The sequence below is a fragment of the Limanda limanda genome, chromosome 15 (genome assembly GCF_963576545.1).
Source record: "Limanda limanda chromosome 15, fLimLim1.1, whole genome shotgun sequence".
NCBI classification, from domain to species: domain Eukaryota; kingdom Metazoa; phylum Chordata; class Actinopteri; order Pleuronectiformes; family Pleuronectidae; genus Limanda; species Limanda limanda.
In genome coordinates, this window is record NC_083650.1 from 12,054,937 (window position 1) to 12,068,228 (window position 13,292).

The 13,292-nt window shown below is 43.3% G+C and overlaps 1 protein-coding gene and 1 non-coding gene across 2 annotated transcripts; both read left to right on the top strand.

Annotated features, from left to right (window-relative positions):
• Positions 1 to 1,865: 1,865 nt before the first annotated feature.
• pprc1 (PPARG related coactivator 1) lies at positions 1,866 to 12,583 on the top strand. The gene is made up of 14 exons (XM_061087315.1): positions 1,866 to 1,990; positions 4,536 to 4,631; positions 4,749 to 4,898; positions 5,128 to 5,208; positions 5,299 to 7,327; positions 7,717 to 7,770; positions 8,700 to 8,760; positions 9,061 to 9,128; positions 9,355 to 10,099; positions 10,181 to 10,420; positions 10,517 to 10,595; positions 10,688 to 10,809; positions 11,116 to 11,267; positions 12,119 to 12,583. The coding sequence occupies exons 1-14, from the start codon at positions 1,910 to 1,912 to the stop codon at positions 12,217 to 12,219; spliced, it is 4,059 nt and encodes a 1,352-aa protein (XP_060943298.1). The 5' UTR covers positions 1,866 to 1,909; the 3' UTR covers positions 12,220 to 12,583.
• On the top strand, positions 10,913 to 11,048 carry LOC133021156 (small nucleolar RNA SNORA50). Its single transcript, XR_009682957.1, has one exon. It is a non-coding gene; the product is annotated as a small nucleolar RNA SNORA50 (small nucleolar RNA).
• Positions 12,584 to 13,292: the final 709 nt, after the last annotated feature.

Consider the following 13,292-nt stretch of genomic DNA (forward strand, 5'->3'; position numbering starts at 1 on the left):
TGGACCACCACACACAGTCTATGATAACTAACTTTATATACAGTCTATGGACCACCACATACAGTCTATGATAACTAACTTTATATACAGTCTATGGACCACACCATACAGTCTATGATAACTTTATATACAGTCTATGGACCACCACATACAGTATATGATAACTTCATATACAGTCTATGGAACACCACATACAGTCTATGGTAACTTTATACAGTCTATGGACCACCACATACAGTCTATGATAACTTTATATATAGTCTATGGACCACCACATACAGTCTATGATAACTTTATATACAGTCTATGGACCACCACATACAGTCTATGATAACTAACTTTATATACAGTCTATGGACCACCACATACAGTCTATGAGAACTAACTTTATATACGGTCTATGGACCACCACATACAGTCTATGAGAACTTTATATGCAGTCTATGGACCACCACATACAGTCTATGATAACTTTATATACAGTCTATGGACCACCACATACAGTCTATGATAACTTCATATACAGGCTGTGAGACATTCACTTAAAATATGATAACTTTATAAACAGTCTATGGACCACCACATACAGTCTATGATAACTTTATATACAGTCTATGGACCACCACATACAGTCTATGATAACTTCATATACAGGCTGTGAGACATTCACTAAAAATATGATAACTTTATATACAGTATATGGACCACCACATACAGTCTATGATAACTTTATATACAGTCTATGGACCACCACATACAGTCTATGATAACTAAATGTATATACAGTCTATGGACCACCACATACAGTCTATGAGAACTAACTTTATATACGGTCTATGGACCACCACATACAGTCTATGAGAACTTTATATGCAGTCTATGGACCACCACATGCAGTCTATGATAACTTTATATACAGTCTATGGACCACCACATACAGTTTATGATAACTTCATATACAGGCTGTGAGACATTCACTTAAAATATGATAACTTTATATACAGTCTATGGACCACCACATACAGTCTATGATACTTTATATACAGTCTATGGACCACCACATACAGTCTATGATAACTTCATATACAGGCTGTGAGACATTCACTTAAAATATGATAATTTTATATACAGTATATGGACCACCACATACAGTCTATGATAACTTTATATACAGTCTATGGACCACCACATACAGTCTATGATAACTAAATGTATATACAGTCTATGGACCACCACATACAGTCTATGATAACTTTATATACAGTCTATGGACCACCACATACAGTCTATGATAACTAAGTTTATATACAGTCTATGGACCACCACAAACAGTCTATGAGAACTTTATATACAGTCTATGGACCACCACATACAGTCTATGATAACTTTATATACAGTCTATGGACCACCACATACAGTCTATGATAACTAACTTTATATACAGTCTATGGACCACCACATACAGTCTATGATAACTTATATACAGTCTATGGACCACCATATACAGTCTCTGATAACTTTATATACAGTCTATGGACCACCACATACAGTCTATGATAACTAACTTTATATACAGTCTATGATAACTAACTTTATATACAGTCTATGGACCACCACATACAGTCTATGATAACTTCACATACAGTGTATGAGACCTATGAGTCCACCACAGCGCAGTGTGGCGCCGTCTCCTCTCACTCAACAGAACTACAAACCAACATGGCCTGCGCAACCTTTCACCCTCGCTGCGTCACTCTGCGTCATTTTGCCGGGAATGTGGGATCCACGTTTCCTCGTGCCGGCGCAGTGTGTGTTCACTGTGTGTGCATGAGAGTGTGTGTGTGTGTGTCCTCGTCACTGTTCATTCTGAAAGCAGCGGAACCGGGGCTGAGGAGAGTACACTAGCAAGATGGCGGCGCGGTGGGGAGCAGGCGAGGAGACTTTAACAGCGTGCAATGTGGAGTTCTTCTCCATGGACACACTGGACGAGGTAAGTGACGAGTTGTGTGGTTTGTTGTCTACAATGCAAACCCACTGTTAGCAACTGTGTGTGTGTGTTTGTGAAGTAGCAGGGCAGCGCGTGTTGTGTGTACGCATGGAAAAGTGACACGTGGAGGCAACCGTGGTATCACGGTGGAAACTTACAGTAAAAGTGCACATTGTTTTGTGTTCTAACAGCCACACAACTCTCCTGTTGTGTGTGTTGGTAACACAACGCATAAGGCTACAGTGTAAAGCATGGTGTTTGTGTAGCAGTGTGTGAATGCTAGCTGCTGACTCGGTGTAGCTCGACTCAACCGGCGAGGCAGGTTTCCTCCCTTTTTAAACAACCACCATTAAAGCTAATTAAGTGACAGTTGTGTATATTTAGTGTTGGTCGATGTGGCATGTGTGCAAGTTGTGTGATCCGTGTGTGCAACGCTCATTTAAGCTGCATCGGTGCGTGTATGTGTGCTTTGTGGCACGCTGTGTGCTAGCCAGCAACTCCTTCACAACACGTGGTGCCCGACACTGCAACATGCTAGTCCTCCATCAGTCACTGCTTCCATGCGGATGGATACTTCTCTACTAGGCTCCACAGTTTTTAGGGGCTTCTGTGTGATACTTTTAGCCATGGGGGTCGCTTGCAGGCTCCATGCCAGCACGTTGCAGTAGTGACATCAGTGTTCTCAGCGGTGAAGCACAAGTTCAGTCATCCTGCTGTTTTATATCCACACAACTAGTGCAGTCACACGCAAACACATTTGTGTCACTATCACTCTGCAGCACCATGTCAACTTTTTCATTCAAAACCTGTGTGTCCACATGTGGTTGAGTCGTGGTGGATCACGTGTTGGATTCCCTCACACATGCGCAGCAGAGACGCAGTGTAATCACTGCACATGCACTTCCTCACTTGGATTCGTAAGTGAGCTTCGCTTTATTTTGTTGTTCTAACTTTTGGGGCCATCGCTGTGGATTTGAAATCGGGGGTCTCTTTGGTTTGTGATGGTTGACATACATGAGGCGGGCGGGGGGGATGGGGACCCTGCTGCTGTTTGTTGTAGTGCAACACGTGGGGACGGTGGCCTCCCAGTGGACAGGGTGAGGCCAGGATCAAACATGTCTGCGTGTAGACAGCCACACGTGGGTCCCTGGGAAAGGCCTCTGCGTTTTGAAAGCAAATCACAAAATGTTATCCCTCTTTTATAATGATTTTCTATGCTTGAGCCATACTTCCACTTTTTGTTTTTGGAAAGAGACTACAGCTGTTTAATGTTTATTATTTATTAAACCAGTTAAGACTTGCCTATGTTGCAGGTTGTGATGGTGTGTATTTTACGTTATATCGAATGTATAATTATATAAAGTAGGACAGTGTTTGAGTGGGCCCAGAACATACATGCTGTGATTTTCTTGTATGTTTCTGTAAATGCCTCTGGAATTTTGTTTTCTTCTTCATGCTGGAACTCAAAGCATGTGCTCTCTGCTGCCCTGTGGGGTTCCCTTCCTGATTTTCATTTTCAAGGCCCGACACGTAACTGTTGCTCCAACCACCAAATAGAAAAGTCAGGTTGCCCTATGATTGTCAGACTGTTGTGCAAAGTTAGTTTTAATGTATAAAAGGGCGATTTATAATGTGTCAGTTTTGAAAGTTTACTTTACCTTCAAAGATTTGCAATTGTGGTTTATTTGTAGATGTCTGGCTTAACCTAGAAATATCCTTTATTTTATTTTCAGTTGAGCCCAAAAAAAACATTTTTAACAAACGGACACACTTACACTTATACACATTTTATGAACAAAAAGAGAGCAGGAATAAAAAAACTTTTTTTTTGTTGATTTTCAAAAATCAACTAAACTCATAAATCGTATTATGGTTCCTTCTATCATCCACGTCCATTGATATTAACGTAAACAGTAAATGTTCATTAACTTTGTCAGTAGAATAACTGGAGCATCTAGGAAAACGGAGTCAAAGGCACCTGGACATGCTGTTTTAAAAGGGAAAATAAGTCAAACTTGGACAACTCCAGTTGTATTGTAAATGCAGCCCAGTGGTTGATGTATGGTACTACAATGATGTTCAACCTGTGAACCATACTCAAAATTACTTTTAAAAAACTGTCTGCGAAATTACACTTTCTATCAAATAAAACCTAACGTATTGATACAATTTTATCCGTATATCCCATAGTCACAAATCCCAGTTTGTCTCATAGGGATTAACAATATTCCACATCCTTTGTCCTTAATGCTCAAAACAATGAGGGAAAACTACCAAAATGACCTATTAACAGGGGGAAAAAACATAGAAACTATAAAGATGCTTGTAACTCAATAAGTAATTCCTATTGGTTTAAGTTGTTTAAAATGTCCACATACGATTAAAGCAGTGGGCTGCTCTCAGATGCTTTTGTGAAAGTCTGTTAGCTGTTTCAAATGATGTGGTCATTAAACTTTGCTTGCCACAATCATGTACTCGTGGGTGGCTGCTTGAAGATGGTTTTTGCCTGAATCATATTTTCACTGTGTTCTTTTTTTCCCTCCTCCAGACTGCAGGGCTGAGCTCTGAAGAAACTATGGAAGCCCTTCAAAGCTGCTTAGACCCCTCCATCCTTTCGATCTTTGAGGACACACCAACAATAGAGGCATGAACTTCAGTATTACAGCAAACTAAGAGACAAATGATGTTTAGACCCTGTTCAGTTGTATGTTTACACCTCCTGAGGTTCAGGCTTTGAACTAATTTTGATGTTGTTATTTAGACCAAAGGACTGGATGAGGAGAGTGAAGCCACGCTGCTAACCGCGCTGACGGAGATCCTCGACAATGTTGACGATGAGAATCTGTCTCCATTTGACACACTCCCTGACTCAGACCTGCTGTCAGGTCAGAAGGGCAGGGAACACTCTCCGGTTAGTAACCAGCTGTCGTACATAACTCTGTCTCACTGAGTTCTGCTCTAGACATCACCTGTCGGGCCTCTGAGTTCAGGACAGAGAGAGTGAAATGTAGCAGACGGTCAATCTGCTGACTTCTGTGGATATAAATATACCTCTTGTTTACTTTGTAGAAGAACAATCTACCCCTAAAGTCAATAAGAAGTAAATGTCCTCATGCTTTTTGTTTTATTTGACTTTCCAGCTCAGGAGGCTGCTGTGCCTGTCCCGTTCCCCTCCTGAAAAAGATGCATTTTGTAGCGTAAGACCCATATCAACTGGAAAGGTACATTTGCACAATAATCTGTTGGTGCGTAAACTTGAATAAGAGACAGGACTCAGAGGTTGACATTTTTTTAATCTTTTCTGCACCCAGAGCCTCCCCAGAATGCTGGCAGAATCTCTCCAGAGGAGTGATGGCGAGGAAGAAGACGATGGCTCCCTCAGTCTGAGCCCTATGGGACATGCTTCATCCCCTGACAATGACTTGTTAGCCTGGGGAGATGATTCCCTCCCACTTCCTGTAATGTTTGAGCAGGACGGGGAAGATGGTCTTTCAGTTAGCCTTGCGGACTTGGTCAGACACATGCACCCGTACTGTATGGCCATTAGTGTCGAGGATGACGACGGGGAACAGATGTTGCCTGAAGGAGGCATCTTATTCGAGGTTGTGGATCAGGGGGAAAACGGTGAACCCATACTGGCCATCCCAGACATGGAGCTCCCGGTATCTTTGCCACTTATAGAGCAGTTTTCAGAAAATGAGCAGAAACTTGCATATGAAGAGGTGGACTCTGACAGTTCGGAGCATATAGTCGTCGATGATGATGAAGATATAATTGTCAGCGAGGCTCCAGTGAAAGTTGCAGCCCCTGCAACACCAGGCCTGTGTACCGATGTCAAAGATGAGACAATCGTAGAGAGACAGAAGGAAGAGGTTAGAGAAAGAAGCTCTTCCAGGAGAAAAAAGAAAAAGAAATCAAAGAAAGAAAACAAACCGGAGCCTGTGGAAGGAAGAGTTCTCAGGAGTGGTACGTTGAGAAAAACGGCACAGGAGGTACCACCAAAGCCTGAGAAAAGTCAAAGAAGAGAAATGAGAGAGAAGAAATGCAAAGTCTCAAAGGTGCCTGTTGCCTCGACTCCAGCTTCTTCTTCTTCCTCTGTGAAATCTAAGAAACTAAACCCATGCAAAACTGAAGCAAAAACATATATCACCACTACAACATTATTGCCTAAAAGTAGGGTGCAAGTTCCTTCATATGTGTCACCCAAACCGGCTCTGCTAAAGGATGGACCCGGAACGAGTCGGCCAAGCTGTTTACCCACAGCAGTGATCTCCCAGCAGCCCAGTGGACCCCCCGAGAAGCTGGAAGTCTCATCAGCAGTTCCTTCTGCTGTCCCTGTCCCTCTGTGCTCAGAGAGCCCAGCAGCTGCTCCTAGTCCCACAACACCTGAGATGATGGGACCTGTTTGTGAAGCCCTCCCTCTTGTGGCCCCCGCAGTCCCAGAGCCGAAATCCAAATCACTTAGCCTAGCGGAGTATCGGCGGCTCCGAGAGCAGAAGAAACCAGCGCCGGTGGAAAAGAGAGACGACAACAGCACCAAGTGGCCTAGCCTCCCAGAGCTCCCGACAGAGCTTCCCCCAATTCCCTGCCTGCCTGACCCCAACCCCCAGGATCCTCGACGCCCCAACCCCCAAGCAGGCAAGATTGAAGTGGAGGAGGTCAAGCCTGCATGGCAGCCACGGGGGCCAGCTGCACCGCCCACCCCTGAGGCACTGCTGGTGCCACCAGCCTACATGACTGCTTCATCCAGCAGAGTTTCCACTGCTACTCCAGTTCCTAAACCCAAACCTTCTCTACCCGAACAGACCCCAGTTCCTTCAGTGAAGGATTTACCCACACATCAAAGTACTGTTGCTCAACCTGCAGCACCTCAGAGTTCTGGGTCGCCAGCATCTTCAAATCAGGCCAATGGGCTCATTTCATCCGTGAATGGAAAATGTTCTCCTGTACTTTCATTAAGAAATAATGAAGTTGATGAAAAGTCCAAAACTCAGCTCGAGTCTCGAAAGTCTGTTGAGCTCACTAAAACCACTACAGAGCCAATCAAACCCACCACCTCCCCTAGTGTCCCCCAGAAAACCGCTGTTTTCCAAAAGTTGCCTGACGTAACCAATGCCACCACATTCAACAGCCCCATCACAGCTGATATTAAATCCTCCAGACCAACGGACTGTGGCACTCAGCTCTGCTCTTCTCCAGCTGCACATCCTTCAGACTCCCAGAGTCTAAAGGCAAAACCCGTTCTGCTTAAAACTAAAGCGAAGCCGACTACAGCAGTGAAGCCCCAAAAGCTGAAGAACCCAACACAGGAGCTGATTGAGTCTTTCACCAGTGAGATAGGTGAGCATAAAGATGACTGCTTGTCTTGATTGATAAAACATTGGCTGATTATATTTAACATTTCACGTTATATTTTTTTGGGTAGCCGTGTTACATCTTCATGTAGATAGTAATCAAATATTTGGACATTTGCCTTCTCAGAAACAGCCTCTTCTGATAATTTCAGGAAAATGTTCAGAGCTCAAGTGACATACATAAATAAATTCCCATAATGGTGTCCTCTCTGGAGCTCTAGCCCTCACTTCATCTGATCCAGTAGTGTGCTGATGTGCAAATGTAGGAATGGTGTACCTGCTGTTAGTACAGTATAATATGTATAATGTACACTGGTAATACTGTAAAAATCACATCACTTGTGCTCATGTCATAATGTAATGATCTTTGTCTAGGAATTGAAGCTGCTGATCTGACCAGTTTACTGGAGCAGTTTGAGGAAACCCAAGGTAATCAATAATGGCTGAGTACGGGAGCGCTCTGTTTAGTACATGTTTGACAATGTTCCACTTTTTATTTTTTTGTCATGCCTAGTTTCTGTCCTTAGGGTGGTTCTTATTGCCAATTGCTTAGTAGCTCAGATAGTGTTGTATGAAGCTAAATGTAGTCGCAGTATCCGTTTTCATGGTTTGTTAACCGCAGGAAGTGGAATACAAGACAGCAGCACTACCTTTGGTTAAGAGCTGTGGGTTAGTGGGTAGAGGAGTTTAATTTTTTCAGGATTCTGTGAGATTGATTAAAGAGCTTTACTGGTCACAACAAATATACTGATGTTGAGCATATTCGTAAGAGCCATCATCAGTGAATTTAGATCATTAGCGGATAGCACGTGCAAGGTCTGCCCCAGAGTTTATAGTCCGACAAAAGTGCCTTACAGTAAAGTATTATGTCAGGCTGTTCTTACTGACTCAAAGGTTATCTGACCGACCCGGAGAGGTGTGTTTAACACGATAGTAGGGCACTTCATTATGGCAGATTTCTTTTTGGGCTACTGCAACATTTCCCGTGTTTTAAGAGCTGGCTGCTGTGTGTGGGGCGGAGAAGCTGCTTTGTGCTCCTGCCTGCTAGGCTGCTGGAATTTTGCCCTGTCCGCAAATCCATTTAACTCTCGCCCTGCTGTCTTTGTTTGGGCTGATGTACAAGCCCCAACTCGAACAAGTGCTTGTACTTCCTGTTCCATCGCGCTTGTCAGATTCGTTTATGAAACACAATAACTTAATACACTGACCATTTAATGAAATTCTTTTGTAAATACACTGAAATAAATGTAATATTCACTACATTTATATCCACACAGTATCAAGTTTGTAAGTTATTGGTGTTACACACTCCCTGTCCTCTGTTATTGCTATTTATTCACTGTCCCCTCTCTCTTCAGCCAAAGAGGAGCAAAGTGTTCCGGAGGTCTCTGGTAGAGCAGCAGCTGTAGGAAACTCAAGGTGAGTTACCCTACAGCCCTCTAGCTGCTCTGTGTGATTGATGGGGCAACGGTTTCTCTGGAAACACCAGGGCATGTGAAACCTGTTTGCAGTGTGTTTGTTTGTGAGTGTGTGGGGGTGACAAATGCCAAGACCTACCGTAAAACCCCAACTGTTGTCTGCCCACAGTGATGGTCTACTCAGGTCTGAATTTTTGCAACCTATTCAGTTTGTATTTTTGTGCACAGACTGGACCAACTGAGGTGAGCGCTGCACTGTTTACTAGCGATGCGCTAACAAGCTCCTGTGCTTACTTTGCAGTTTTGAGTTGGCTCCAAAGAAAAAGGTTGTGGAGCGAGTGAGAGCAAATGACCTCTTAAGTACTGCAGGTAATTCACCATGTTATCATTTGGCTTCAGAGTGAGTCCATTAAGTCTAATCATTCAGATAGACGCATTTCCTTTTGTTCTGCCCTTGTAGGGATTCTGTTCTCTCTGCACTTCCAGTATTAAATGCGCACAGTCATTAGAAACTGTAAATCTTGATAAGACACAAAAGCCCTCTGCACATGCGTTAGGTATAATTGTGGTGCACTTTCTTTCTCCTTTGCCCCAGCTCTTACTCCTCCAGCCACTCCTCCCCAGCAGATGTGGAAACCTCTGGTCCCTGTGGCCCTGCTGGCGAAGAGCAAAGCGGCTGAAGCCTGCAAGTCCAGCCCCTCCAAGATTATCCAGATAGAGGCTCGGCCTCTTCCCTCATTCAAGTCGCGCAGCAAACCCACTCCCGCTGCTGCCACTGTCGACCCCGAACTGGCGTGCCTGGACCACGACTATTGCCTCCCCAGCAAAGGCACTTCTGCTGGAGAGCCAGGCAGACGCTGGAATGTCAAACCGCAATCATTCATCACTATTAAACCCATCATGCAACCCACTACAGTCCTCGCACAGACAACGCCAGCTGTCCTGGCAGTTTCTGTCCCGTCTACTACGAACCCTGAGTTCACAACCAAAACTCAAGATTTCCCACTGACAGATGACCTGGATCCCAGTTCCGTTCTGGAAACTCCTGACGCGTCTCCTGCTCGGCAGGAGACCGATTCCTCTGTTAAAGAAGGAAGCCCCAGGGGAGGGCCTTTCAGCAGGACCTACCGTCGTCATGCAGACTCTCGCACACCCAGCCCCACATTTAGCCCCAAAGAGAGGAGCGGAGGCCGATCCAGAAAGAGAAGATCCCGCCGTTCTCCCAGCCCGATGTCCAGTGGTTCAGAGTCAGACTCTCATTCCTCTAGATCTCGGTCTAGATCTCGGTCTAGATCTCGGTCTAGATCTCGGTCTAGATCACGTGGTCCAGCTAAGAAAAGGTTTGTACCCCAGTCAATACATGTGGTTGATTTCTAGAAAGTTTAAGTTTCCTCACTTGCATTTCTTTTTTCTTCATTTAGGTATTGTCCCCGTAACTCTGAGAGCAGTTCCAGCTCCTCATCCTGTTCATCATCACGGTCCTCTCGCTCTGCGTCCCGCTCTGCGTCCCGCTCTTTGTCTCGCTCTGCGTCCCGCTCCCCCCCGAGGAGGAGGAGGAATTCGTATTCCTCGTCTCATTCTGGCTCATGGAGTCGTTCCAGGTCGCGGTCTCGATCCCCTCAGAGACGAGCACAGTGGAGTAGGAGCAAGCCATGGTGCAGGTACAGTTTATAAATCATGCTCTTCTAGGGGGTAGTCCTCATATACAAATACTTTTGACATGAAGTTTAAATATGACTTCATCTTGTCTTCCTCAGTCCCTCATATGCACCTAGCTATGATCACAGTGAAATGGTGAATGGGGAGCCGGTGAAGAGATGCAAGGAAAAAGCCATTGTAAGTTTATTTTATCTGGAGTACGCGCATGTATAAGCAAATTCTAGTATTGTTAAATTAGATTATCTGATTAACTTTGTTTTTTATCTCAGGAGGAGCGTCGGGTTGTTTACGTTGGACGAATCCGTGGTACGATGACCCAAAAAGAACTTAAAGAGCGCTTCACTTACTTCGGCGAGATCGAAGACTGCACCTTGCACTTTAGAGACCACGGGTAAGAAGATAAACCATGACAATTGGACATTAATTATACATTTCTCTATAGCATTTATCAGGGGTTACTGTTGTCATTTTCATAAGGATAGCATATGAGCTAATTGCACTGTCTTTGAACCTTCTTGGTCTCATCCGTGACCTCGTGGGCCAACTTTCAGTGCTAAAGCAAAGACTTGTTTATAACTGGGGCCTCCTGGCAACACCTCCAGGTTGCTCTTTTAAGAGCAAGTGACAGCTCAAAACTGAACAGGGCTTGTTCATGAATTTCACTGGACAAAAAGACCAATATTCTGATCTTTCACAGGGACAATTATGGCTTTGTGACTTACTATGATACCAAGCACGCTTTCACGGCCATTGAAAATGGGAGCAAGCTGCGCAAACCTGACGAGCTGCCATTCGATCTGTGTTTTGGCGGAAGGAGACAGTTCTGCAAAAGCAACTATGCTGACTTGGGTGAGGCACGGCTTCAAATCGACAGACACCACAGAAGTTCCTGTAGCTCCTTCCCAGAGCCATGTTAATCCATTCAAACAGTGTCGATGCGGTTTGCAGAAGATGAAAGTTATTGGCTGCCTTTCATCCCGATTGTGTTTTCACCACAAACTAAATGCCACTAAGAGCCGTGGTACGTTGTGAAGTGCTGCCAATAATTCTAAAACTTGGCAGATCACATGGTCGCTGTTGGACCATCACACGACGGGAAGAAGGCAGATTGCTGTTTGACTACAAAGTCTGTTTTTCATGGCTATTAAAGCATGGCGTAGAGCTTATGCTACTCAAGAGACTTATTTTGTTTGTCTTGATTAATGTGGAGGTTTTATTGACCCGACTGTTCACAGCACACACTTCACAAGTGATTTTAACTGTTGATTCTGATGCTATATCACAGCCACATTTGACTTGGATCATAAGATAGTGATTAACTAAATTAATAAATGTTTTACCAATTAGCTGTTATAAAACAAATCTTGAGATTTGGCTAGTTTGCGCGACCCTGGTAGAACCACTCAAAGATATCAACTCCTTTACTATTGTGAGTAAAGGTTTTTTTTTCCCCCTGGTGGGTCATGGTTGACGTCACAAATGCACCAGAAACAGAAGTTCTCACCTCGTTGTCTTTTCATTGCTGCATTTTGCATGATACAAAGAAAATCTTTGTTCTGTAATTTTCCCAAAATGCAAAAAAACAAAAAGTACTAAGTCATTCATGGCTATTTATAAGACACTGCCTGGATATTCCTTTATTTGTCCTTTGTCCCTTTTTATTTGAACGTGATTCTGACTTTCTGTCTTTCTCTTTGCAGATTCGAGTAGAGAGTACGATCCAGTGCCTGTGAAAGGCAAGTTTCATGCACTAGACTTTGACACTTTACTGAAGCAGGCCAAGCAGAACCAGAAGAGGTAGCAGGAGGCCTGCAGCAGGAAGCAGCTGACACTTACCTCAGAGCCTACAGCTGGCTCCTCACCTGCAACACTGTCTTTACATTTTAGTTGTTGCTTTAGTTTCTTTTTTTGTTTTGTTTTTGTTTCTGCAAGCTAACACCTTCTATTGAAGTGAAGATTTGTAAAGAAAAGTAGGAAAAAGAAGTTCAAAAAAATAACTAAATGAAATCAAATATTTTTTTTTAAATTTTATTTAAATGTAAAATCAGATTTGAATTGTATGGACAGATGATGGTTTTTAAAAAAGGGTGAAAATAAGTGGATGGAGCTACCTGGCTCCTGGGAAAGGATGTAATACATTTATATGTACTACAAACCTTAATTAAAAAATGAGAAAATTAAACGTGTTTGTGGTTTTTTTATTTAACATTTTTTAGGAGCAAGACTTTAACAAGAGAACGGGCATAAACTTCAATACTATCAATATGAGGGAAAAACTTCCTGGATCTACCTCAATATTACATTTATTTTCTGGCCCATGCCACATCATTTCAAATTTTGGGAAATCTCTTCAGTTTTTGTGTAATCTTGTAAACAAATAAACCAACATATGAACACATGGATTGGGGTAAAAACATAATCTCATAGGTGGAGAAAATGAAACTGAATTTGGGTGCTTGGTGTCAGGGAAAGTGTTGACAAATTGACAAATCATACCAGGAAACGAGCCTAGAGTTTTATTTATAAAGCACAGAGGTAGATTCAAGGTTATGTGCAGGAATAAGTTTAAGGACTTGAAATGGTAACATACAAATACAATGATGGTTATAAAATACAATGATGGTACAAGTGAAACACATTTCATGGACAATAGCTTGTTTTCCTGAGTGACCCAGTATGCAATGACGGTTGGCTGACATGCAAAACCCCCAGCTCGCTGTGAGTAGCTCACCTAAAAGGAATGCACTCATTATTTCCACTATGCTCTCCTGCTGTGAGGAATAAAACAAAGCACCAGCTTCCATCCACTGAAGCACACTGACTTTCTACTGGGCAGCTGATCACTTTACTGGAAGTTACGGAGGAATCCTGCAC